The 26,239-nt window shown below is 53.4% G+C and overlaps 1 protein-coding gene across 3 annotated transcripts in view; it reads right to left on the reverse strand.

Moving 5' to 3' along the window:
* Positions 1 to 250: 250 nt before the first annotated feature.
* Positions 251 to 26,239, reverse strand: part of NRG2 (neuregulin 2) — a 197,435-nt gene continuing 171,446 nt past the window's right edge. Inside the window, exons 5-11 of one of the 3 annotated variants that reach the window (XM_015096070.4) lie at positions 20,721 to 20,779; positions 14,999 to 15,022; positions 10,943 to 11,045; positions 8,443 to 8,566; positions 7,967 to 8,094; positions 6,896 to 7,123; positions 251 to 2,214 (exon numbers count right to left, since the gene is read on the reverse strand). In XM_015096070.4, the coding sequence (XP_014951556.2) occupies positions 1,446 to 2,214; positions 6,896 to 7,123; positions 7,967 to 8,094; positions 8,443 to 8,566; positions 10,943 to 11,045; positions 14,999 to 15,022; positions 20,721 to 20,779 (1,435 nt within the window). In that variant the 3' untranslated portion in view covers positions 251 to 1,445. Of the gene's footprint in view, positions 2,215 to 6,895; positions 7,124 to 7,966; positions 8,095 to 8,442; positions 8,567 to 10,942; positions 11,046 to 14,998; positions 15,023 to 20,720; positions 20,780 to 21,143; positions 21,221 to 26,239 lie in introns of all 3 variants that reach the window. The other 2 variants (XM_027970307.3, XM_027970306.3) reach the window with 2 other exon arrangements.

Raw genomic sequence — 26,239 nt, forward strand, 5'->3', positions numbered from 1 at the left:
AAGATCCCCTGGAGAAGAGAATGGCTACCCACTCCAGTATTCTTGCCTGGCGAATCCCATGGACAGAGGAGCCTGGTGGGCTACAGTCCATGGGGTTGCAAAAAGACAGGACTGAGTGACTAACACATTTCCTCCCAGGAACTGCTCTGGCTCTCTCCAACCTCCACACCAACATCCATCCATCTCCATCACAGGTATTCATCCTCTGTCTTCCCTCCTCACCTAGGGGCTAGGCACACACAGTCAAACATGAGTTATTTCTGATTTTATTTATAATATAAAAATGTTCAAGTGTCAACAGTCAGGTGTTTGGACATTTCAGGGGCAGGGTTCCCATTTGTTTAGGTGTTTTTTTTTTTTGTTTTTGTTTTAAACAATAACCTTTTTGACAAATTATCAGTGGACCCAGTTTTGTGGGGTGGGGAGGTCAGGGCTGGAGAGGAAGTGGAAGTCATAGTGGGGTGGGGGATGGGAGTCCGGCTGTGAGAAGGAAATGGTGTTACTTTATTGCTAAAAGGGAATCAAATACACTGTTGAGTGGCTCTTCTCGGTCCCAGTGTGACCATGCATCCAATCTAAAGAATCTGAAATGCAAAGGACATGCAGGCGTAAAATAGAAAAGACGACCTGTAAACGAAGGTGCTGCAGAGGACGGAGGGGCGTCCTGGAGGCCACAGGGGAGGAGCCGACAACACTGGGGCCCTGGCAGAGCTGCCCCCTCCCCCGCAGAGGCTGTTGGGAAGACCTCTTTCTCAGAGCCCCCTTCCTTAGCAGCTGTGAGGAGCGGGGAGGCCCCCTCCCCATTCTGGTTGCTGTCGCTGGGCCTTAGTCTCCCCCTGGACTTTACCTGACTCCAACTCTAGTTCCAAGCCTAGGATCCCCACCCACAGCTAAGGGGGACCAGAACTCCAGATCTTACGAGGGGGCAAAAGCTACTCTGGACCTCACTTTCTTCCTTGGGACCCTCCTACCCTCGCCCCCACCTGAACCCAAACACGTGGCCTCTTTTCCCTGCTTCCTCTTCACCACCCCCCACCCCTGCCCCCGCCAGCTTGGGATCCTACATTCCCCCAACCCCACAACCCACACTTCTCTCCAGGAGCTCCAGATTAGCGTACAGCAAAAGGCACCACAATATAGGTTTCTATTAAAGAGTCAAAAAATTGGCCCATCTCTTTTTTTTGTTGTTTCTTTTTTTTTTTTTCCGAAGCTGTAAATCAGGATGTTACATATAAATAGTTTCCCTATAAAAACGTCTTTGCCGTTAGCTAGTATTATAAGACAATTTTTGCTAAAATGAAAATAAAACATTTTGTTATACCTTTTTCCTTTTATAGAAAATAAAAATATTTTTATTTCTTTTTTCCTCCTTTCTCTCTCCAGTCGGCGGTCTCTGTTCTCCTTAGAGACAGTGGGGCGGGCGAGGCGGAGGGGGCGAGGGGGCCCTAGAGGGGCCCCGAGTCCTGCTTGCCCCGTGGGAGCGGCCCGCGGCTGTGTCTGCTGCTGGCCCGCGTGCTGTGGCTGTCCAGGGAGTAGTAAGTCCTGCTGTCTGCCGCCTGGCACAGCGGCGGCGAGTCCGAGCGCAGCGCGTCGTGCGCCGCGCGCAGGCTGAGGAAAGGCGTGCTCTCGGCAGCCAGCGCCCCGTCCGCGTCGTCCCCGTCGTCGTCCGAGGCCGAGGCCGAGGCGCCTCCCGAGCCGCTGCTCAGCGACAGCGAGTCCCGCGCCGCGCGTGCGCGTTGCGCCGCCAGCCCGTTGAGGCGCGAGCGGCGCCAGCGCCGAGGCCCCGCCGACGTCCTTCGGGACGCGCCGCGGGCCCGCGGCCGCGGCGGCGGCGGGGGCGCGCACTCCTGCGTGGTCTCGTACTCGTCGTCCTCCGGGATGCGGAAGGGGCTGGCGGGCAGGCTTCCCAGGCTGCCGCCCAGCGCGCAGGCCCCTCGCCGCGGCCCCGGCCCCGCTGCGGGGTAGTAGTAGCTGTCGTAGCTGCGCTGCATGTCCGCGCTGGGCCCAGGCCCTGGTCCCGGGCCGGGGGGCGCCGGTTGACGCAGGAGCGGCTGTTGCTCCGCCAGGCGATAATTGATGGGCGCGGCGGGAGGCAGCGACACGGCGTGCGCCGAGTTGGGGGACGTGATCTCAAAAGTCGGCACCTGCGTGGCCAGCGAGTAATGGAAGTCCACGGGAGAGAGGCGCGCGGGCGTGGTCAGGGCAGACACGTACCTGCGGGGAGAGGCAGAGACATGGGCCGGTGGCCAGGGGATGGGGCAGACCTGACGCAAAGCAGCAGTCTAGCCCAGGGTCCCTCCCGCAGGAGCCATGCTGGTATTCCTCAGTGACCCTAAGCAATTTCCTTAGTTTCTCTGAGCCTCAGTTTACTTATCTGTGAATCAGGAATAAACACAGTGGTCATTCCATAGCATTGTTGGGTGATTCCTTACACATATCAGTGGTCCTTGGTTGTGGGGATGTTCAGTCACCAGTGTTCCCGAATAGTTACTTTGGATCAGGCTTAGGCTGGGGCATTTTACGTGTACCAGTTCATCTAATACAGTAAATCTGTAAGAGGCTTCTATTAATGCCATACTACTCCTTAGGAAACTGAGACTCAAAAGATTTAAGTGACTTACTGAAGGTTCACACAGCCAGGAAGTGGTCAAGCTGGGATGTGAACCCAGGCCATTCAGGTATGACCTAAATCAAACCCCTTATGATTATACAGTGGAAGTGACAAACAGATTTAAGAGATTAGATCTCTTAGAGTGCCACAGAATATGGACAGAGGTTCATAACACTGTACAAGAAGTAGTGACCATAACCATCCCCAAGAAAAAGAAATGCAAGAAGGCAAACTGGTTATCTGAGGAGGCCTTACAAATAGCTGAGAAAAGAAGAGAAGTGAAAAGGAAACAAGAAAGGGAAAGATACACCTAACTGAAGGCAGAGTTCCAAAGAATAGCAAGGAGATATAAGAAAGCCTTCTTAAGTGAACAATGCAAAGAAATAGAGAAGAATGGGAAAGACTAGAGATCTCTTCAAGTTGAGGTATCAAGGGAACAATTTCACACAAAGATGGGCACAATAAAGAACAGAAATGGTAAGGACCTAACAGAAGCAGAAGAGATTAAGAAGAGGTGGCAAGAATACACAGAAGAACTGTATAAAAAAGGTCTCAGTGACCTGGATAACCATGATGGTGTGATCACTCACCATCACTCAGCCAGACATCCTGGAATGTGAAGTCAAGTGGGCCTTAGGAAGCATTACTATGAACAAAACTTGCTGAGGTGATGGAATTCCAGCTGAACTATTTCAAATCCTAAAAGATGATACTATTCAAGTGCTGCACTCATTATGCCAGCAAATTTGGAAAACTCAGCAGTGGCTACAGGACTGGAAAAGATCAGTTTTCCTTCTAATCTCAAAGAAGGGCAAAAGCCAAAGAATATTCAAACTACTGCACAGTTGTGCTCATTTCACGTGCTAGCAAAGTAATGCTCAAAATCCTTCAAGCTAGGCTCCAACAGTAGGTGAACCGAGAATTTCCAGATATACAAGCTGGATTTACAAAAGGCAGAGGAACCAGAGATCAAATTGCCAACATTTGTTGGATCACAGGAAAAGCAAGAGAATTCCAGAAAAACTATAGTCCTGTTTTGTTGATTCTGCTAAAGCCTTTGACTGTGGATGGCAACAAACTGTGGAAAGTTCTTCAAGAGATGGGAATACCAGATCATCTTACCTGCCTCCTGAGAAACCTGTATGCAGGACAAGAAGCAACAGTTAGAACCAGACATGGAACAATGGATTGGTTCCAAACTAGGAAAGGAGTATATCACGGCTGCATATTGTCACCCTGCTTATTCAACTTATATGCAGAGTACATCATGCAAAATGCTGGGCTGGATGAATCACAAGCTGGAATCAAAATTGCTGGGAGAAATATCAGTAACCTCAGATATACAGATAATACCACCCTAATGCCAGAAAGTGAAGAGGAACTAAAGAATCTTTTGATGAAAGTGAAAGAGGAGAATGAAAAAGCTGGCTTCAGAGTCAACACTTAAAAAACTAAGACTGTGTGATCTGGTCCCATCACTTCATGGCAAATAGATGGGGAAACAATGGAAACAGTGACAGACTTTATTTTCTTAGGTTCCAAAATCACTGCAGATGGTGACTGCAGCCATGAAAAATAAAAGATGCTTGCTCCTTGGAAGAAAAGCTATGACAAACCTAGACAGAGAATTAAAAAGCAGAGACATCATTTTGCTAACAAAGGTCCATCTAGTCAAAGCTATGATTTTTCCAGTAGTCATGTATGGATGTGAGAGTTGAACCATAAAGAAGGCTGAGCACCAAAGAGTTGATGCTTTCAAACTGTGGTGCTGGAGAAGACTCTTGAGAGTCCCTTGGACAGCAAGGAGATCAAACCAGGCAATCGTAAAGGAAATCAGTCCTGAATATTCATTGGAAGGACAGATGCTGAAGCTCCAGTTTACTTTAGCCATCTGATTCGAACAGCAGACTCTGAAAAAGACCCTGATGCTGGGAAAGATTGAGGGCAGGAAGACAAGGAGGAGACAGAAGATGAGTTGGTTGGATGGCATCATCGACTCAAGGGACATGAGTCTGAGGAAACTTTGGGAGATAGTGAAGGACAGGGAAGCCTGGTGTGCTGCAGGTTCATAGGGTTGCAAAGAGTTGGACCCAGCTGAGTGACTGAACAACAACAGGCAGAAACCAGGACTCATACTGCCCAATTACTCATTTTAGTCCCTGCATTCAGCTACCCCTGTGACTTGGACTCCCCTTCCCTCAGGGACAGTTCATCCCTTGGCTGATGGCTACAGTGGGGAAATATTCCTTTTTAAGGTGAAGCTAAAATCTGCCTCAGGGAAGTGACTGCTTCCACCTCAAGTAGCAGCTCAGACCAGAGCACAGTTACCAAGACCACACTGAAGCATCTCTGGTTGGAGCTAAAGAGCACCAGTTCCTTCAAAAGTTTGCCCTTCCAAATACCTCCCAGTTTGGGTCCCTGGCACCAGTCCATTTTCTTTCTCCACATTCCCCTTTCTGGGTAAACCAGCCTCTTGCCCAGCCATTGTCTGTCTCAGGACAGGGACTCCCACCTCCTTGCATCTCTTTCAAATGGTAGAGCTGGGTACCTCACTGCTCCCTCAAGTCCCTATACTGTCTTTTTGAATCATCTGACTCCCCTGTCTTCCCTCTTCCACATTTCCACATGTACATCCATCAAGTCTTATCCATTTCCTTTCTCCTGGATCATACCCTCCACCCCGCTCTACTCCATCCTGGGACTGGATGTTCCCTCTGGTCATGCCCCAACCCCAGGATCTTTCCTTCTTCAGCCTATGCACTTCCCAGAAAAATCTTTTAAAGTCACATCTCTGCTTTAGGACGCCCTTCCTGCTTACCCACCCAGGGCTGTCTATTTAGCCCCAGCCTGCCTGCTTACGCCCAACTCCCCTCTCCCCATACCTCGAGGCACCTCACTCACCAACTCTGTCCTCAGTGCCTCTGCTGGAACTGCTCATGGTGTTCCCCTCACCCAGAAGTTCCTCCCAACCTTTCTACCTCCACCCATCAAGGAATCCTATTGCTCTTGTTACTGTTGATAACCACAGCTCCACCTAGTGAGCACCAGCTTCATGTCAGGTATCAGACAAAGAGCTTAGTGCTTAGGTAGCCTTCCTAAGAGCCACGAGACAGGTATAATGTTCACTGTTCTACAGCTGAGGAAACCAAAGCACAGAGGTGATCAACGTGCCCCAAGTCACACAGGTGGTGGAACTGGGCTTGGAATGGTTAGTATTAGAAAAACCTAGTTGCTTCTCAGAGCCTGTGGTCAGACTGACTTTCTCTGACCTAGTGGGGTGTTCTATGTTTAGCATTTTTCATGGGCAGCTGGGAGCTTCAGTGGTTTGTGCCCATGGCTGGCATGGAATAGGCTGAGTTGAGCCTTCTCCACCCTAGCCTGGAGTTCCTTGTGAAAATGGAAGTGTTAGTCACTCAAACATTGTATCTGACTCTTTGCGACCCCATGGACTTTAGCCCTCCAGGTTTCTCTGTCCATGGAATTCTCCAGGCAAGAATACTAGAGCAGGTAGCCATTCCCTTCTCCAGGGGATCTCTCCTACCCAGGGATCAAACCCAGTTTGTCTGCATTGCAGGCAGATTCTCTACCATCTGAGGAGTTCCTAGTACCATGCCCCTTTTTTGCTCTCCTCCCAGAGATCCTACTTGCCAAGGGGCCATGTAAGGGCTGAGCAAGATGCAGCCTGGCCCCTGTGACTCCTGCCTGTGAGTCAGGGAAGAAGGGGATTTCCTGGTTCTCACTGCACTCATTGCTTGGGAACCCAATGGCATCTTGATCCATGGGGGCCTAGTCACTGATGCTTCCAGGGCCTCAGGAATTCTTGGCTCATTCCCATCCTGCACTGATCAGTTTCCTCACAGACAGCCTCTCTTCCCACTCTCTCATCTGTTTGATCTTGGTATTTGTTTCTCCTGGGACATGGGGCCTCTAGGTGACACCAGCATAGGGCAACCATATGTTCTGGTTTGTCCAGGACAGTCCCTGTTTGTTCCTGATGTTCCAGTGCGATTATTAATAACATTCTCTTCTCCTCTGAAAAGTGTCCTAGTAGGACAATTAAATTAAATAGTCTTAACACACCAGGGTCTACTGGCTGGAGTCCCAGCCTGTCATTAACATGTTAATGACCCTGAGCAGAACATTGAACTTTTCAGGGACCTTGCTTGCCCATCTGAAAAACGGGGATGAGGCTCTTTGGAATGTTTCTGAGGTGACCACAGGATCGGCCCCAGGTCAGTGGTGCCAGTTCCTGGGCTGAGGTGGGCGCAGGTCACGGGGACTGACCTCTCACTGTGTGGGGAGTCGTGCAGGGAGTCTATGGAGTCGTGGTAAGGCGGCACAGCAGCTCTGCGCCGCTCCTCCAGGCTGTAGGCCGCCGCCCGCCGTGCCCGGGCCTCCACACACGCAGGGCTGTTGCACTTGCTGGTGCCCACTGATGACAGCACGATGCCCGACTGGGAATCAGAGGTCAGGCTCTCAGAACGGTCCAGGCTCCATGTGTGGCTCTCATGCCTGGAGAAGCCAGGTGGGAGTGACATGAGGGGACAGGAAGGGGTAGGGCAGCCCAGCACGTGTGGTCCCAGGCCCACCCCCGCCCTGGCTCTTCACTCCTTCTCAGTCTCCCTCAGCTCACTGGCCCCCACTCTGGGCTGATGTGTGATGTCATAAATGCTAAATCCCAATCTAGGGAGGAGGTGAGCTGACGGCCTGTGGGTGGGTGTGCTGTGGTGCACACAGCCTTCTTCCTTTCCTCCCTGCAGCAACCTCTCCTTGGTCTCCTTGGCTGTGCCCCCTCCACTCCCGTGGTCCCGGGATACCTGCTGCAAGCACCCAGCCCCAGTGGCCAATATACAGGGACCCCACTCCCCAGGGAAGAACGGGGTCAACCATGTTCTTTTTAGAGCTGTATGACTCTGTGCTTGTGTAGACAGGCCTCCCTACCTCTGGAGAAGAGGATAAGGTGGATTAGGTTCACGTGGAAACCCCAGGAGAGGACACTGAATAGCTGTGGGTACTTGAGGGACCAGGCAGTTTTTGCCAGAGGAAGTAGTGCTAACAACGTCCAAACAGAACCAAATGTTAGGTGGAAGCACAGTGACACTGTTGCTCCTCTGGGGCTGATTTAGAGTAGAAAAGGGAATCCTGTTTCTTGACCTGGATGGACATTTGGTGGTGGGTTCTGGTTTGAAGCCCCCCCACCTCCATCCTCTGGCTCACTAGGACCCTTAATACAGAGCCCAGCCTGGCTGGGGAGTTTTGTGTGTGTCCCCAGGCAGGTGTGTGATGCGTACGTGCAAGCCCTGTGGGTATGCACACAGGAGTCTGCAAGGATCTGTGGGCCTGGGTGGTGCCCACCTGTGGCTGGAGGTGGGCGTGGCTGTGGAGCAGTGGTGAGAAGGAGAACAGGAGTGGCTCCCGGAGAAAGTGGTCTCCGTTTCCCTCCGGATGACGTGGTCTGTGGCGGGTACATTCTTGGAGATATACTGCAACAGAGAGTTTGAGGGGGGCAGTTAGCGACAGATGACCAAGTTGGCCCTCCTTCCTGGTGGGCTCGGGGAAATGAGACAGTAAGCTTCAGGTGGTGGGGGGGATGGTCCACTGGATATGTGACTCGGTGTTAGGGCAGCAGTGGCTCCTGGAAGTCCAGCCCCTGACCTCCCTTGAGGAAGTGGGCCAAGTGAGGCTAAGTCATCCTGGGGAGGCGAGGCCAGGATCGCAGGGAAGGCTGAGGCCAGGATGGGCCACTGCCTCCCTGGCCCATTCTTGCAGGGGGCATGAGAAGGCCGGCTCTACTGCGAGGGGTCAGAGTGGGGCCAGGGATCACCACTCACGTCTGCCATCTGGATCTCCTCCGGGTCCAGTCGGGGGTGGCTAGGCCCGTTGGCCAAGCTCCGGTTCTGGTGGGCAGGGCACATGTTCTGTCGGAGGTGGTTATGCATCTGCTTCCGTTGTTTCCTGCAGGAGAAGGTGCATTAGCCTGGCACCCCCATACCCCATGACACACACAAAGCATGAACTCCCCTAGCTGTCACTCCAGGGAACTGGGCTACCTGTGCCCTGGACTGCCATGGCATCTCCTGCTACTGCTCTTCCTGGGCTCAGGCTGCCCTCAGCCAGGACCGCTTCAATCAACCCCTACATCATCGCTACCAGCCTGCATTCAGCAGTACCTGAGTGTAGTGGTAATGAGCTTTGGCTCTGCTGAGACAGCAGAACTCTGCTTTCTAGCTGTGTAACTCTGGGCAAGTTACTTAAACTCTCCATGCTCCACTTTCCTTATCTGTAAAATGGACTGATCATTTATCCATTTCAAAGACCACTGAGTATGAAGAGCAGATAAGATATTCAATACGGTACTGAGCCACTTGCTCATTCATTCATTTATTTGGTATTGATTGGGTTTTTACTATGTGCCAGAACTCGCCTGCCAATGGAGTAGACGCAGGTTTGACCCCTGGGTCGGAAAGATCCCCTGGAGGAAGAAATGGCATTCCACTCCAGTATTCTTGCCCTGGAAATCCCAAGGACAGAGGAGCCTGGCAGGCTGTAGTCCATGGGGTCGCAAGGAGTCAGATGTGATTTAGTGACTGAACAAAGCAAAGATGCAGTTTTGGAGCAGAGGAGACAGATATAGTTTCTGCCCTCATGGAGCTTGCAGGCCAGTAGGAGAGGCAGATGAAAAACACATCATCTGGCTGTCCCAATAATAATAAAAATAAATTAAAAATAATAATAAAAATAAATAAACAAGTACTTTCAGCAAAGTGCTATGAAGAAAATAAAACAGGATGCTGTGGTCAGGGAAACAAGACCTGTGGAGCCTCTTTCCTTTGGCACATGTTCAGAGGTTAGTACATCTGTTTTGTAATCGACAAGTCTAATCATGTCACTCCCCTGCTACAAACCCTTCAGGGGTCTTCAGCATTCTGTCCCTTTCCCTAGCACTCTCTCTCCACACCCCCACCCACTGCATCCTTAGAGGGCTTGTTTCTGATCTGACACTGTGCCTCTCTGGCCTCTGGGCCTTTGCATCTAATTGCAGCACATTCCGTGCTCCTTCACCTGCTAACTTCTGCTCGACTCAGGCCCAGCTAAAATGCACCTTTTTTCAGGGAAATCCTTCCTGCCCTCCAGCTCAGGTTAGGCACCCCCGAAATATATCCCGTGATCCCACACCTCTTGCTCAGAGCCCTGGCCATTTGCCTGGTGCAGGGGCCGGTGTCTGTTCAGCAGGCGTTGAATTAAAGTTTGTTGAAATGAGTAAATGTAGTATAGGTTAGAACATGGTGCTTGCTTCCCCGCCCCAGTTTTGGGCCTCGGTTTTCCTATGTGGGCCGAGTCTCCTCTCTGGGCTCCCTGGGCCCTAAATCTCAAGGTTGGCAAGGCCTTTGATCTCATATATAGGGGCAGCAGTAACCAAGACCCCAGGGCTCAGCCCCCAAATGGTGGTCATGCCCAGATTCCTGCTTTCTAGATAAGAACAGATGTGACAATCCTCTCTCTGCACTACATCACTTTACAACCTGAATTGGCTTCCTACCATCTGTAGGATAAACCCAGGCTCCCTAGCTTGACATTCAAGGCCCTATGGTGCCATGCAGGCTCCAGCTGTTTTCTTAGACTCATGCGCCTTGTTTTCTTGACTCCCGCCCTTTGCTCCAACTAGCCTGGGCTGCTCAAACTCCATGAACACAGTCAATACTCCCTGGCATTTGTCTTTTAGCTTGCTTTGTTTTGCTGGAATTGTCCAGCCCCATTTCTGCCCCTTGCACCAAGGTTCTGACGTCACCTTTCCTCTACTCAGGGATGCCCCAACCCCACCTTCTCTGTGTTGGAAGGTGTCTTGCCTGGACTGCTCCTAGGTGGGGCCAGGCAACTCCTTTTGAGCTCTCTTTTTTCCCTGAGAAGGGGCCTCCCTCTCTGTGCTTCCCCACCCCCAACACTGCCCCAGTGTCTGCCTACTTGACAGGGCAGATGTTCCCTGTAGGATGCCCTGAGGTACAATACAAGGATCATGCCCATTTTACAGATGAGGACTCAGAGAGGTTCATCAATTTCCATAGGGTTACAGGAAATGGCAGAGTTGGATTTGAACCTAGATTTGTCTTCTTTAGATGCCTGTGCTTATGACCACTCTTGTTCAGTCCTCTGGGGTCTGTCTCTCCCTCTCTGCTCCTGCTTCTTGGCCTGGCCCTTTGGCCCCACACCAGCTGCAGAAGCTCCTAAGGGGCAGAGGGGAAGAGCAAGGGGGAGGCCAGGCCAGGCATGGTGGAGAAGAGAGCCTGTCCCCACAGAAGCAGCCCCCAGTTGGCCTGAATGCCAACAACTCACTTGGTCTTGCAGTAGGCGACTACACAGACGATGCCCACCACCAGCAGAGCCACGCAAATGCCAGTGATGGTCAGGACCCTCTTCTGGTACAGCTCCTCAGCTTCTGCAGGGGTAGAGGGTGTGAGGGGAAAGGCAGGCAGCAGACCCACAGAGGCAGGGGTGCAGACCCTCCCCTACCCCTCGAACCTTGGGCTCCCATCCGTCTCTTCCCTCCCTAGCCAGTTCCCTCCCTCCTGCTCTCCCGAACTCCACCCACCCATGGATCTGGTCACAAGTGACTACCCCTGAGTTCACTTTCCCAAACCCTGCGCTGTACCCGATGAGTGGAAAATGCAGAGGGATGGAGGAGGTGGGATGAAGGTGAAGGTCCCGAGGTCATAGGGGAGGGTAACCCACTATGGCCTGGTGGCTGCCAAGAGCCTTGATAGGCTGGGGAAAACTAGTCTTCACAGCGGTGAACATGCAGGCCCTGGGCAGAGGCCTGGCCACTTTGGCTTCCTGAGGAAGGTGGAAAGTGGCTTGTTCAGGGCTAGAGAACAAGCTTGTTCTTGGGCTTGTTCTTGTTCTAGACACCAGGTCCAGAGCCTAGCCTTAGGAGGGGTGTCAGGATCAGGGACAGAGTGGGCCAGGCCCACAGAGGTGGGCATGGGGAAAAAGGCTTTGGTTTATCCCTACAGCCTGGTCAGAGTCGTGGCCCTGGCCCACTCTGGCCCCCCGTCTCTGCCTGTGGGGAGCCCACAAGTGACAGCACAGCTCCCTAGGACAACCGTGTGCCTAGGAGTGACCTCTATCCTTCTGAAGGAGCTGAGCTAGGCTGGGCCTCAGAGCCTTAAAAAAGACTCGACCATCCCCTCTACCCCCACTCTTTGGTGGGGCAGCCCCTACCCTTCTAGAACAGAGAAAGCTTGGAGGAAGAGAAGGAAAAAGGGGCTAGCACACAACACGGTCACCCTCACTCCCACTTGCACCTGCTGGCCGGCCCTTCCACGCTGCTCTCTCCCAGCAGGACTGGGATAAGTGGGGACTGGATCCAACACCTTGGTGGAACCCTGGGCAATGTGCCCAGGCCCCCAGGCTTGCAGCGCCTCCTGTGGCAAAGGTACACCCAGCAGCACAGACCGGGTACAGACGCCCAGACACACACACCTGGAGGACTACACATGGCTGACACACAGACCCTTAACAGGGATACAGGGATACACTCACACACATCCACTGTGCATGTGATCAGGCCCACGGACACACAGTCATGCAGAGTCGTAAAACAAACAGCCCTTTACCCACTACCCCCACCGCTGGGCTCTGAGGTCCCTGGCCCGCCTGTGGCCCTCCTCCCAGGGGTGGGCTCTGAGGTCCTCGGCCCGCCTGTAGCTCTCCTCCCTGGCCACCACTCAGTCCTGCAGTCAGGCCTCTGTCTCCGTCACTCCTTTGAGGCCACTCTGGTCATGGCCACTGACAACCCCCTGCTGCCAAGCCTCTGGTCCATCCACGTCCCGCTTAGCGGACGCCCCCAGCTGGGCTCGCTTCCCCGGCTGGCCTTCTCGCCTGGATTTCCTCCTCCTGCACTGGCTCATCTCTGTCTCAGTTGCTGCTCCCTGCTCTTCCATGTGGACTTCAGGGTAGAAAGGCCCAGAGCTCTCAGGCGTCTTCCTCTCCCTACCTGCCCTCTCTCCCTCCATCATCTCACTCAGACTCAGACTGGAAATACCATCTGTACGCTGCTGAAGCTCACATTTCTCTCTTGTAGCAACTCCCCCCGCCAGCTCCAGATTCCTACAGCCAAGGGCCACGGCCAAGCAGGTGCACTGACCCTCTCTGCCCACCCCGCCACCTGCCCTCGCCCTTCCCATCTCCAAGGTGGCAGCACCACTTTTCCTGCTGTACAGGCTCCAAGCCTCAGAATCGTTCATTCCTGATCTTCCCACCCACTCCGGTATCTGATCCATCAGCAGGTCCTCTCAGCTCTACCTCCCAAGTAGATCCCAGATCTGACCACTTCTTACCTCTTCTGGGGCTTCCAGCTTTGTCCAAGATGATGCCATCTTCCCCTGGACAGCTGTCCACCTTCTGACTGGATTCTCTGCTTCTATTCCTCCACATTCTGTCCCCTCACCCAGTCTATTCTCTGCCCCAAAGCCACATTGATTTCCAATCATAAAGTAGATCATTTTACTCCTCATAAAGATCATAAAGCAGATCATTTTAAGGATGCTTAAAAACCCACACTGGCATCCCCTTGCAATTCAAATACAACCTAAAAGCCTTACCGTGGCCCACAAGACCCAGAGTCACCCGGTCCCTTCCTTTAGAGCCCATCTGTGGTCCTCTCCCCCATATCTGCTGTGTTTCAGAGTCACTGGCAGTCCTGCCCACCGAACAAGGCAGGCCCAGCCACGTCATCCCTAACTTGCTGTGTCCCCACCATAAACACTCCACCCCCACCTACTGTTTGCAGGGCTGGCTACTTTCTGTCAATTTTTAGCCCAAACGTCACCTCACTGGACAAGCCTTCTCTGATCACTTAGTTAGAGTCAGTCCCCACTCTGACTAGGTACTGTCCCATTCCCTTTTATTGGGCTGGCCAAAAAGTTCATTTGGGTTTTTCTATTACATCTTATGGAAAAATCCGAACAACCTTTTTGGCCAACCCAATATTTTCTGTATAGTGCTTACCACCACCTGATTTCTTTCTTGTTTGCTTGTTCTGCCAGGAGGGCAGCAACTCTGCATGCTAGATCCCCAGGGTCTGGCCAACTCTGGGGCTCAGGGGATGTTTTTGAGTCACTGAGTGAATGAATACACAGACCACCTTTACAGACAGTCACATTACAGATGCTCCCATTTGCCTCCCTCCACACCCACTGCTCGTGCTCAACTCTCAACAACAAAGACTGCACCCACTGCACCCCTCCGTGTGCTCACACCCTGCACTGAGAGACCCCAAAGGTGTAAACACGCCAGCCCCCCCATAACAACACAGACACACACACCTACAGGTTCACCCCTGTGTCCCCTGGCAGGATCACACGGACACCACAGACTTGACCCCTCTCCTCCCCACCCCATCACAGCAGATAGACAGACAGACATACGCTTACACATAGACTTCCAGCTCCATCTTCTGAGAATAGCTGATGGTGGTTAGGTGGCAGGGGAACTAGGGCCTCCCCCAACCTGCCACATGAACAGCTTTTTCATAACTGCCAGCTCCACACACATCTGAGGTCTGACTGCATCGAAGCCTCAACCCCTCTTGAGCTCCTGCTTCTCTTCAGCTATATAACATGTGTGGACCAGGATGGAGGCTCCCAGCACAAAGCCAGAGAGCTGGAAAGATGGACCTCAGAGTCCCTTCCTGCCCAGGGCATCTTCCAGGGGCCAGAGGACAGTCACAGGAGGGACGTAAGGTTCTGAGCTGGGAGGCAGGAGGTACCAGCCCACCCTAGACCCTTGCCGGTGCTGCCCATAGACAAACACATGTGCCCTCGTGGAGAGAGATCATGATAGGAGTAACAGCCTCAAGCAGATGGCAAAGCCTGGCAGACAAACATGAGGCAGGGGGCAGAGACAAATAGGTGTTATCAGCTGCCAGCCCGGTGCAGAATGAAAAGCAATGGAAATGGAAATGGGAAAAGGAAGGAGGATTAAAGTCAAATTGAAAGGGCTGCCTCTCTGCACAGTCTCTGAAGCAAGATTCCGTGGCTTCTGGACACCCACTCTTCAAGGGACCTGGCTTTTTGGTCAACCCACTGGGGCACATACAGCTCACGGGGCCTGTTCCCCCTAGTACCATGGTGATCAGCCCCAGGCAAGGGGGCGCTGCTGTACACTGGGCACAGTCTGAACCCCAGGGCATCCTGCCGTCCATAAGCTTGTCTCGTCTCCCCCACATCAGCATAGTTTACTATAGGACATCCTGGCAGGGACGGGGGGATTTCTGAAATCCTCCCTTTTCCATTTTGGGAGAAAGGAAACTCAACATCCAGCACACATGGTGTCAGAGGCTGAGGAGAGGGGCTATGTGGATGGTGCTGACCATACATAGAGGCTCCATACCCTTTAGTTCAAATCCAAGGTGCTCTGGCAGTGCGGGAGAGAGGAGGGTCAGAGGGGGAAGGGATGAAGGGAGAGATACAGACAGAAATGGGGGAAGGGCGGGAGAGAGAGAGAGAAACGTTGGTCAGGATTCTTCGGATACCAGCAGCAGCCTGTGAGGTGAAGGCAGGTTAGTGGGGTCCCCTCCCGGCCTCCTGAGCCCCTTCCCTGGCAGCCAGCCCCCAGGAGCCCTTGCTGGGGGGTAGGGAGAAGGGTTAGGCTCAGCAGGAAGGGCGGGTTCTTTAGAGATGAGCTGTGGGGTTAGTACCTGGTGGGGAGGGGCAGAAGTCAGTTGGCAGATGTCCCCGGGGAGGAAAGTGAGTGAGGGGCAGGGGTCCGAGGCATCCCCATACTCCCCTTCCCAGCTTCAGCGCCAGCCCCTCCTGGAGACAGCCTGCTCTGCTTGAGCTCATTCACGGGGCCCTTTTTTCTGTTCAGAACGAGCGCAGGGGGTACTCATACTGCCCCTTGTCCCTGTCCTGTCCCCTCGAGCCTCACTGGCCTGCCCACCTACTAGGAGCCTGGCATAGAGGCTCAGAGTCTGTGGGGAGCAGGAGTGTGGAGGGGAGTGGGTCACTTCTCCACCTGACACCCCCAACATCCTAGAAACTTGCAGGGGTGAGGCCTTGGGGTGTCAGCCTACTTTCACTAGTTAGGAAAGCAAACTTCAACTTGGAGAAAGAGACAAGCGTGCCACCTGTAGAACACCTGTGCCCCCTGCACGGCAGCCAGTTGTGCTCTTTGAAGTGGGGTCATGTTGTGAATGTGCAATTTCACGGCCCTTCGAGGTAGATGCCCAGGATATTGAAGGCTCAGATAAGAGGGCCCGCCCAGGAATCAGCTCTGGCACTGACCTGCTGTGCGACCCCAGAGTTCCCTGCCTGTCTGGCTCTCAGTCTCTCATCTATTGAGTGGGGATCAGGCCTGGCTACGGGATCCCTGGAAGGTCTGCAAACCCCTCTGTGCTTCAGAATCATCCAGGCCAATGGAACCGGGCTCTGGGGTGGGAGCCCAGAAATCTCCCCAGTGTTTTTGAAAAGTGCACCTAGCATTCTAAGCTAGCAGCTGGCTTCTGAGTGTGGGCTTCGAGTCTCTGTTTTGTCCCCAGTTTGCTGTGTGCATGTGGGCAAGTCATAGTCTTTTCCTCATGTGTCAAAGGTGCCTGTAGCCAGGGAGAGGAAGAGGGCAAGTTGGTGGGCCAGGGCCCTCTCCATGGCCTCCCCATGTGCAGAGCAAGCTCCTCCAGAGCCCTGGAGGAGGTGGAGTTGTGTTCTGAGGTTCTCATCTCCTGTGGAGGGAGGGGAGCATAGGCACGTGTGTCCAGCGCTGGATTTTTCCTTTGCTCCATGACAGGGAGTCCAGGGGGCTCTGCCATTGGAAAAGGGCAGGCGAGCAGGATGGCTTTGACTGAAAGAGCCTTGAGGAAGATTCTGGGGCTCTGGCCCCCCAATTCCATTCAGTGACCACACCCTTGAAGCATGATCCCCAGCTCTTCCAAACATGAACACTCCTGGGCACTCCTGTTAAATCTGACGTTGAGGGTGATCTCTTTGTGGTCTTACATGTACTGCTGGGAGGTAGGAATTCTTAACACAGCAAGTCCTCTCCTCTCCTGGGACCTCCCTGGGCTGGCCAGCTGTGCTAAGCAAGCAGCACAAACTTGACAGACTCAAGGGATCCTCAGGGGCAGCTCTCACTGAGTGGCTAGTCCTGTAGCCCCAGGGACCCTCCAGGCAGCTCGAGAGAGCTCACAGCATTTGGAGATGCACCCAGGCTCCCTGGAGAGAAGAGCCCACTTGGCCACAGCGCCCCAGAGGTTGAGAGAACTATGGTTCACAGAGCTGGTTTGGGCTCTACTTGTGGTGTTTGTATTAGATGAGGCAGCTGGGGGCCAGTGGTGCTAGAACACTTTCCCAAGGTCACACAGCAAATTTGGAGGCAGAAAGGAGGCTAGAGGCCAGGTCTGCGATCTCTTGGGCCTAAGCCATGGCTATTCCTGCCCATTGAGTCCCTGGGCAGGCCTGACTGGCTCGTACTCAGGACAACGACCACCTGGAGAAGTGAGCAGGGCTCCCAAAGTCATTTAAGAGTTTTCTCCTGCATCACTCCTCTGGGAACCAAGCAGTACAGAGCAGCTTTGGGGGCTCCTGACTGGCCTTCCCTTTGAGCCAAAGGCCAGTGCTGTCCTGGATTGCCAGCGGTACTTGGCTGGCCACTAGAAGGCAGCCCTGCTTCCCTTGCCCCACGGGTGGATTCTGAGGGGCCTGCAGCTATGTCAGCCCCAGCAAAACAAAAACCAAACAAAAAACCAAACAGTCTTCTGCTCATCATATTCACTGATTGCCACTCAGCCAGCATAGAGTGACACCACCAAGTCACAGACAGGTCCTACTGGACAGAAATTTGCATACTGACCAGTAACCATGGTCACCTGCTGCTGAACTCCCAGCAGGGCCGGCTGATCAGACAACAGGCAAAGTTTCCATCCTGGACAGGCCCTGAGACACACAGCTTCAGGCTCCTGGATGAGGAGGTCCTGATGTGGACCCTAGAGCATGTGCTCATGTGCTCGTGTGTGTGCCTGTGTGAGCAGGTGTCAGCACATGTGTGTGTTGGCATGTGAGCGCAGGCACGTGCTCGTGTGTTTGTGAGTGTGTGTGCAGATTTGTGCTCTTGTATGTGAGGGGTATCCAGGTGCACAAGTTTTGATTCTTCGGAAGTGGAGGGGCTGTCAGGGGAAGAAGGGGAAGTTACTGTGGCTGCAGGTCTAGAGGCTGTCTGGACAGAGGGGGAAGGTCAGACACTTTGCTCAGGATGTGCTGAGAGTCAGCCTCTGGGGGGCCCTCACCTTTAGGCCAGCAGTAGCTGGGAGGAGAGCTTGGCTTTGCTCAAGCAACAGCCGCAGGTCCTCGACTAAGCCTATCATGTGTCTCCCTTTGTTTCATCCTCCCAGCAACCCTAAGGGCATAGATGTCATTATCCCCATTTTACAGGTGAGAAAATCAGAGAGGTTAAATGAGGCCCCCAGAACAGTAAGCTTAGCTGCTGGCAATATTATTCAGGCCCCTCTGAATCCAAGCCTGAACACTTAAGTTAGCATTTTACACTCCCTTCTCAATAATTATCTGATAGAGCAGTGCATGAAGTGCTCCATGCGAAGTGCTTCAAGAGTATAAATCCTTTACCAAAAGGTGCCAGCAAGAATCCCAATAACACCAGGCAGAAAGGCTGCATTTCCAGAGTCTTTCCTGGGCTCCTGGAGCCCGGCTGACCCTCCCAGGAGATCTGAGCTGAAAGCTGAAGACGCCCAGCTGGCAGGGAAGCTTGGATGGCGGCCGAGTTCTGGAGGCTCCACTGCTCTGATTCAGGATGCACTGGGACTCCCTGTCCAGAACAGTCCTGTAAGCTAGGGAGGCTCTGGGCCGAAGGGGGAGAAGGAAAAGGCCCTCCACTGTCTCTCTCCTGGTCCTCAGCCCTGCCTGGCTGCTCTACCCTCCTGACTTGCAGTCCTCCAACAGGGCTGATCTGACTCTGCAGTTGGTTCTGGAGCCTGGGCTCAGAAGAATTCTGTTGGGCCGCATGCCCACAGGTTCAGTTCCTATCCCCACGACCTTCCTCCCTGGCCTCCAATGGGAGGGGCCTGGGGAGAGAGCTGCCCCCAACACTGTATTAAGATAGTTGATCATCTGGGCTGACCAGACCCCACCTCCCTGGCACCTCCACTCTCCTCTTCAAATCTTGGCTTCCAGGTTCCTGTTGGGGGGAACATCTAGCCTTTCGTGCTATGGTCTGAGAAGGGTGAGAAGGCTCCTTTCTCTATCCTGAGCCCCAAATCCCTTTTTTCTGAGGGCTGCCTAAGTGGCCCCGTGGGTCCTGCCCTCAGCCCCTTCATGCCAGGCACTATCAATCCAGTTTGAATCCCTCAGGGGTTCCATCTGTCCTCCCTGGAGAGGAGGAGGTGGGTGGCAGGTTGATCAGGGGCCTAGGGTGTTCTGGAGGATAGGGGCCACGGACTGTTGGGTCCCAGAGGGAGTCCACGGCCAGTCTGTGGCTTTCTGCTCTGCTCCACCGCCACCTGACAGCGCTTGAAGGAACTGCTCCCAGCCCCAGATAAAACCTGCCACAGTCATGGCCTCATCCCCCAGCCCCAGGGCTCACACTATTCTCAACACACTGCAAACCAGAAAGTTCCACCTTCAGAAGTGGAAGAGAGGAAGGGAATGAAGTCTTGGTGGGGTCTCAGACCAGAGATGACCTGGAGAGAGTCGCCAGTTACCCCTCCATTCCTTATTCCCTCTATGTTTTAACAATCTTTGTTGTTTAGTTGCTACGTCACGCCCAGCTCTTTGCGACCCCATGGACTGTAGCCTGCCAGGCTCCTCTGTCCTTGAGATTCCCAAGGCAAGAATACTGGAGTGGGTTGCCATTTCCTTCTCCAGTGGATCTTCCCGACCCAGGGATTGAGCCCAAGTCTCCTGCATTACAGGGGGGATTCTTTATTGCTAAGCCACTAGGGAAGCCCATGTTGAGCAACAAACAATAACCTCCTCCTCCATCAACATTTAGCCGCATAGAGGTCTCTAGTCTCCATGGAAACCATTGCCCTGGGGCCTGTATTCCCTCAATCCTCCTTCCCCATTCTCCCCCATCTCCCCAAATCAAACCAAAACAAACTCTGGCCAGATCCCAGATCCAAAGGCAGGTTTTCTGAGAACTTGTTTCTCTCTCAAACACACAAGCACACACTCACTGCCTAGCCCTGCGCCCCCCAGCCCCGCAACAGCCTGACTTCCTCAAACAGGCTCTCAGAGGCAGGTGAGGGCTCTGCAAATGCTTCTTCCCATCCTGGCCAGGCTGCCTGACCCCCAGTGAGGAAGAGACCTGAGCCTGGTTCTGCCCAGCTGCAAAGAGAATCCAGTGTGACTGTGCCCAAGCAGAGGAGGCAGGCACTGTATCAGTCTCCTCTGCATGAAACTGAGTAGGGATCTGTAGGTCCTTCCCCAGGAATGATCCCCCAGTTACCCCTGCCTCTTGTTTGTAGAAAGGCTTTAGCCTCCCAGGCCTTTCTCATCGAGTTCCAAAGAGCACATTTAATCAGAGAAGTGAGAAAGTGCAGAAACCAAGGAAAACAATCAAACAAAACAAAATAATACGAGTTTAGCCATAAAACAAAGTCTGGGACCTCTGGTATACCTTTGAGTTGTTTTTCAGATACTAAAACCCCCAGCAGGTGATGACCACCCCTACGCAGGCCCCAGGCTGAGTGGAGCCAGAAGGTTGCTGACTGAGATTCCTGAAGCATCACCCTGTTCCCTCGCCACCAGCCAGTCAGACACTGAGCACGAGCTGAACACATACCTCATGACCCCATCCGCCCACAGTCTTTCAAATCCCTTCCCTGGAGTTGCTCATGTCCTCTGCTTGTTGCCTTTGCAATAGCGCTATTCTTTCTTTCCCCTCAACCTGGTTTGGTAGGTTAGCTTTGCTGCATGTTGGGCGAGCAGACCCAAGTTTGGTTTGGTAAGACGCACAGGTGTCTGATGAGGACTGAGAGGACACCCCCACGTCCCCCTCCCCCAATCTCTGAAAGCAAGGCCCCCATCCTTCCCACGGGGTGGGGGGTGGGGGTGGGGAAGAACTGTCAGTTAGCAGGGAAGGAAAGAAATAGAAGAAAGAGACATACTGGAGAAGTTGACCATTGCGAACTGCTGACACCTGTCCCCGGTGTATCCCACAGGACACCTACCAAAAGAAAGAAAACCAGAAAGAGAGAGCCAGGATAGCAAGACACAGGCGTTGCAACACCCCGGCACAGGCTCCTGCCAATGCCAGTTGGGTTCCTTGCCACTGTTAACCATTTGTACCAGCCTCACCACTCTGCCCCTTACCTGCAGCCCTGAACTTTAAACCCAAGGATTAGGCCAAAAATGAAAAAGCAAAACAAAAGAACTAACAAACCAAAAATACAAAAAGGAAACCAAAAACAGCCAAAGATCAAAACAACCAGCACCCCTGGCCCTATATCCTACAACGGGGGGGAGTGGGGGGGACTGCACCCAGAAGCTTTCTAAGGAGCAGGGACTTGTGTTTGTATCTTCAAACATACTTTGCTTAGGATCTGGCATGTACAATCGCAAAGGCAGTTTCTCCAAACATCTCTGTCCGAAGAATCCGTTTGGACATCTGGAGAAGGAAAAGGGGAAAAATCACAGAACAAACTGGCATCATCCGCGAGGCTTAGGTTAGAAATCAAAGTGCACAGTGATGAATGAGAAAACCAAGTCGAGCGCTGGGGCACACTCGCTGCTGGAGGGGCTGGAGTCGGGGCTGGGTGGAGGGCTCAGAAGTCTCCTTCAAAATCTCTCTAATAGATGCAGCTCCAGGTGGTGGGGAAGCAGGGGTAGGGGTAGGGAAAAGATGGTTTGGGGAAGCTGGGTGGGGAAAATTGGGAACTTACTGCCTAAAGGTCCTAATGGTCCTTGAGACTTCTCTTCTGACCTGCCTGGGGCCCCAGGAAGCCAGACTTGTAGCCCCTTGGTGCCAGGCAGTCAGCAGGTGGGGTGTGGTGGGGAAGGGTTGGGAGGCTGGGAGTTTTCTGGAATACCAAGTTCTGGGGAGCCATTCCTACCAAAGGGTTTTTGCCAGGGCCCTGGGTGGGATTTCTCATCCATGCAGCAGCCTCCAGAAAGCTCAAAGGAGAATGGGAATGCTGTTCCTAGACTGTGTGCCCACAACAAAAGGGGCCTTGGAGATGTCTCATCTGTTCTCTCAAAGAGGGGTTCTGTGGCCAAACAAGTTGAGGAAATCCATTGCCTGGTTTCCGGGTAGAGTTGCGGTGCACGTTAGCATATGAAAGGCCATGAGGAATTTTTTAGGAGGAAAGAGCTGAACTTTCTAGTTTGTTCCAAATTTATCTGACCTTGGAAGTCATTTTTCTGAGGAATCCTTGTGAACATGCAGTTTGGGGAAGGCTTCTCTGGAGCAGTATATATGGGGAAAGCTTAGTGGTGGACAAGTGAGGGTGGAGAGAAGCCTGAATTACCAGCATCCCAAAGCTGGTGGGCCCAGGGTGGGTGTGGGGCATCTGGTCTTGGGTGGCAAGAATCATGATGCAGGGGGACTAAAGCAGGCTCCCTGGAGACCCCGAAGCCTCTTCCACATCAGGGGGCCAACTGGCTGCGTGGGACACCTGCCCTCTCGCCATGACCTGCTCCTCTGTCACTGCCTGGCTCTGGAGGGAGTTCATTCTCCCTGGTTGCCTCCTACAGAGAACCACCCACTCCCATCTCCCTGACTTTGTCCTTACCCCCAAGGTCCATTTCCTTCTTCTCCCCAGCTGCCTTTCTCCCTCCAAGTGATTTCCTGTCTTGCAGATTTGTGGGAGACATGCCCTGCCCTGTATACTCTTCTGAACCCCAGGCAAGGCCAGGTACTTAAGAGAAGCTTACAGACAGGGCCAGACTGACCCCCCGCCCCCAGCCCCCTACTCAAAGATGGGTCTATGCTCTTCTGCCTCTTTAATTTAGGAAATTAGGTAAGCCCATCACCCGTGTTCCCTTAGTAACAGGTCAATACGGTTCATCAGTAAACTTCCCCAAAAGGTGAATGTACTATATACCTCTTAGCATTTTAGTGTATACCAACCATCAGTAGCCCCTTGAACTTACAGGGGGTGATGGCTATTGGCTGTAAAGACCCTCACAAAAACCCTGTGGCCTCCAATCTAGCCTGGAGGATTGGGAGCAGTTGATGAGCAGACAGCTGGAGTCTCTGTGGGCCTTAGGGTATCTCCCTCAGGTGAGGCAGGAGGCTGGTCCTTGTAGTAGGAGCAGTGTGTATGTAGGTATGTCTGGCCAAAGAGTGGTAGTAGAGGAGGGGGTGTCTGGAGAAGGGAGGAGGGGAGCCAGCCAGGGAAGCTGATGCATGCTCATCCTGTTGAACAAGGTGCTTTGGGAGAGGAAGCTACAACTTTGTCAGTACATCCTTTTCTGACCCCCTTGCCCTCGTTCCCAATCATCCCAGCCCAGGAGAATGGAGGCAGTGGCTAAGGCTTTCCATTCAGCTTGCGTCAGGCTCAGCTTTCCTTTCTCAACTCTCAGAAACATTCCACTTGGGAATGGGAGGAGAGGTGTAGAAGTGATTTTTTTCCCAATGTGGAAGCACCTTTGGGGGTGGAAGATATAGACCCAGGAAGTTGCCAAAATGACTCTTGGAATCCTCAGAGGAATAAGAGAGAGGCTTGACTGTGTCCAGTGTCTGAGATTAGCCCGGCTCTGGAGACAGGGGAAACCTGCGTGTGTGTGTGTGCACATCTGTGTAAGATAGAGAATGAGGAGTGCAGGAGCAGGAGGGGACAGAGGGGAATTTATTCCCATTGCAGAGAGCCAGGATGCTTTCCTGTGGCTCTTGGAGATGGAGAATAATTAAGTACATCCCTGTGTTCCTGGCCCCATACCCAGCCTGGACTACCCCGACCGTATCCTCCTATTTTTCATGGCCACAGAGTTGCACAGCTCCAGGTGGTACCGCGGACACTGTCTACAAGACAGAAAAGCCTTCTGTAGTTGCAGTGTATACCCTTCCTGCCCTGGGAGTGTGTTCCCTGCTGGCTGAACAAAGGAGAAGGCAGTGGGAGGTGGGCACCTCACGGGGTAGTGCCCTGGCTCCTTTCATTAGCCTTACTTGTTGAGGATGAGCCACGTCTGGGAGGCTGGGGGCATCCCTGGAGAAGGCTCTGGGGGTGGCCAACAGCCTTGCCACCCTGCTCCCAGGACCTGGTAACAGGGAACAGGCTACATTAGCCTGTTAACCAGGAGCAGGGGCTGAACTTGGCATGGCTGGCTGGTAGTGGGTAAGTTCCCACTCAGACAGGGATTGACTCCCTGAATTTCAGGGACATGGGGTACAGGCTTCCTGGCCCTTAGCCCCACGCCATTATCCTTGACTATGGGAAGGTTTGTGCTCAGGGCTGGAGAAGAGCAGGGATGAGAGAGGGGCAGAGAGGAGAGCCCGCGGGCTGCACCTGGGATGACAGAGAGGTTGGGACTCTGCCTCCCTGGTTTTCCACCCCACCTCCCGGGCCTCAGTTTCTCCTTTTGGTAGCCTGGGGATAATGCCATGTGTGCTGCCCTCACCCAGGGGAAGGGGAGGATGAGGGATGAGGGTGTGCCCCGGGCACTGGAGGGAGTGAAGCGTCTCTGGCCTCATGAGCAGGGGGGCAAGGGGGTGGAGGTGGAGAGGATGAGCAGGCAGATGGGGATGGGATGAGGGTCACCGGGACGTGGGCGCGGGGGGATGGGGGATGGGCTGATGGCAAGGAGAGGCATGCCACTGGTATGCGCACAGGGCTGGAAAGAGAGTCTTGTTCTGTCATCATCCCCTGAACCAGTCCCCCAGAGTCACGCACCAACCGTGCTCTATAAACACACGGAGAGAAGAGGAGAAAGCAGCAAGAGGAAGTGCGGAGGCCCCTGTCTGGCCCAGACAGGAGGCGGTCACCGTGATTTGGACCCCCGTTTTCAAATCCCCCTAAGTTTTCCTTTTTAAAACAAAATTCAGTATCAGTGACACTGTTTCTTTTGGCTCTGAATTCTAGAAAAACAGGAGGGATGGAGTGTGCCCGCTTTTCAACACTCCCCGTGGGGCTCGGAACCAATACACAACAACAAGTGTCAGAAAACCAGGAAGGAAAACTGATTTTTGTCGAAACTGGAATGAAACTGACCAGTTTAGTTTCATTATCCAAGCTAAGCGGAAATGCAAAAAAATCAAAATAAAAAAGTAAACAAACAGCACAAATGGTACGACGTGAGTTCCGTTTCCTAAATTCTCTCCTTTTCATTCCATCCATTCCATTCAGGGTGTCATCAGGAACCCCAAAAGGCCTGCCCCCATTCCCTCCCAGCTCACCCACCCTCAGAATGGCCTCTGGGTTCTGCCCTGCCCCCCTCCCCCCTGTCCTTCTCCAGCACAGCTCTGAGGACCTGCCCTCCTGATTGCCATCCCCACCAGGGGTTCCCCTCTCCTGGGGGTCCAGGGAGTCAGGAAAGTTGGTTCCAAGAGCTCTGGCTGGGGTTAAGGTGGGGAGGTGGCAGTTCTGGGTACCGAGCTCAGGTTCTAAGCAGTGAACCCCAGCTGTCCTGGTTGGGGGGTGATAGGACAGCATCTTCACAATGGCTCAGGCTCCTGCACTCTGCTCCTCTCAGATTCAGCTGGGTGGGACCCAGAGGGTCCTAGGGGTACAGCCTTGCTGGCAGGGGTCCCCAGGAACCCTATAGCTCACTATTCTCTTTTCCACACTAAGCTCTAGCACTGCAGTCCTGGGCTCCACAGCCCTCCCCAACCCCAGCATCTGTCCTGGTTGGCTGCAACCTTTCCTGTCGGGAGCCAGGGCTGATCAGTGACAATGCTGGGTCCTTTCAAGGGTCTGGGGGCCCAAGGGGCTAGAGAAGATGAGAGGCCTGGCGTGTGTGTGTTGTAGGGGATAAGAGGAGGGGGTCCAGGGCTGGGCCATCTCTGTAAGGTATTCCAAAACTCTTACACATTTCTTTAGATCTATTACTAAGTGCTCAGAGCATTTTCAAGGCTAGAATGTTCCCAGGGTCTGTGACACTGTCCTAGAGGCAGAAAGAGAGGATGAGGGGCTGAGTCTGGACCAAGAACTTCCCAGGGGACCGGCTGTTTCTTTGAGGACTATCCCTTGAGATCCAGGATGGGGGAGGCTGGAAGGCAGATGGCAGCAGGTAGAAGGTGGACCAAGACGAATGCTGGCAGAGGAGGCCGGCTGGAGCCCGGGGAGTGCCTGGCCGTCCACTGAGGGGAGAGCATGAAGGAGGCGTGGCCCCCATTATCACGCTGTGAGGTGGGCACCTTTGGGCAAGGTCATAGGAGGGAGCTGGAGGCCAAGGCAGGAGAGCTGGGAACACTGACTGGATCTTGTCTGTGGGGCTGGCAAATGCCTCCCCCTGAATTTTCATCAGTGCCCTGCTGGCCTGTGCCCAGATGCCATGGGGAATGGGGCAGCTTCGGCGCCTCACTAGAGCCCAAGGCTGCTTTGAAACCCGGAGTTGCTAACTAGGCCTTCCTCCCTCTGCTCCTCTGGCTCGGTGGGTAAAGAATCTGCCTGCAATGCAGGAGACCTGGGTGGGTTCAGTCCCTGGGTTGGAAAGATCCCCTGGAGGTAGGGAATGGCAACCCACTCCA

Source organism: Ovis aries, chromosome 5 (assembly GCF_016772045.2).
Source record: "Ovis aries strain OAR_USU_Benz2616 breed Rambouillet chromosome 5, ARS-UI_Ramb_v3.0, whole genome shotgun sequence".
Lineage (NCBI taxonomy): Eukaryota > Metazoa > Chordata > Mammalia > Artiodactyla > Bovidae > Ovis > Ovis aries.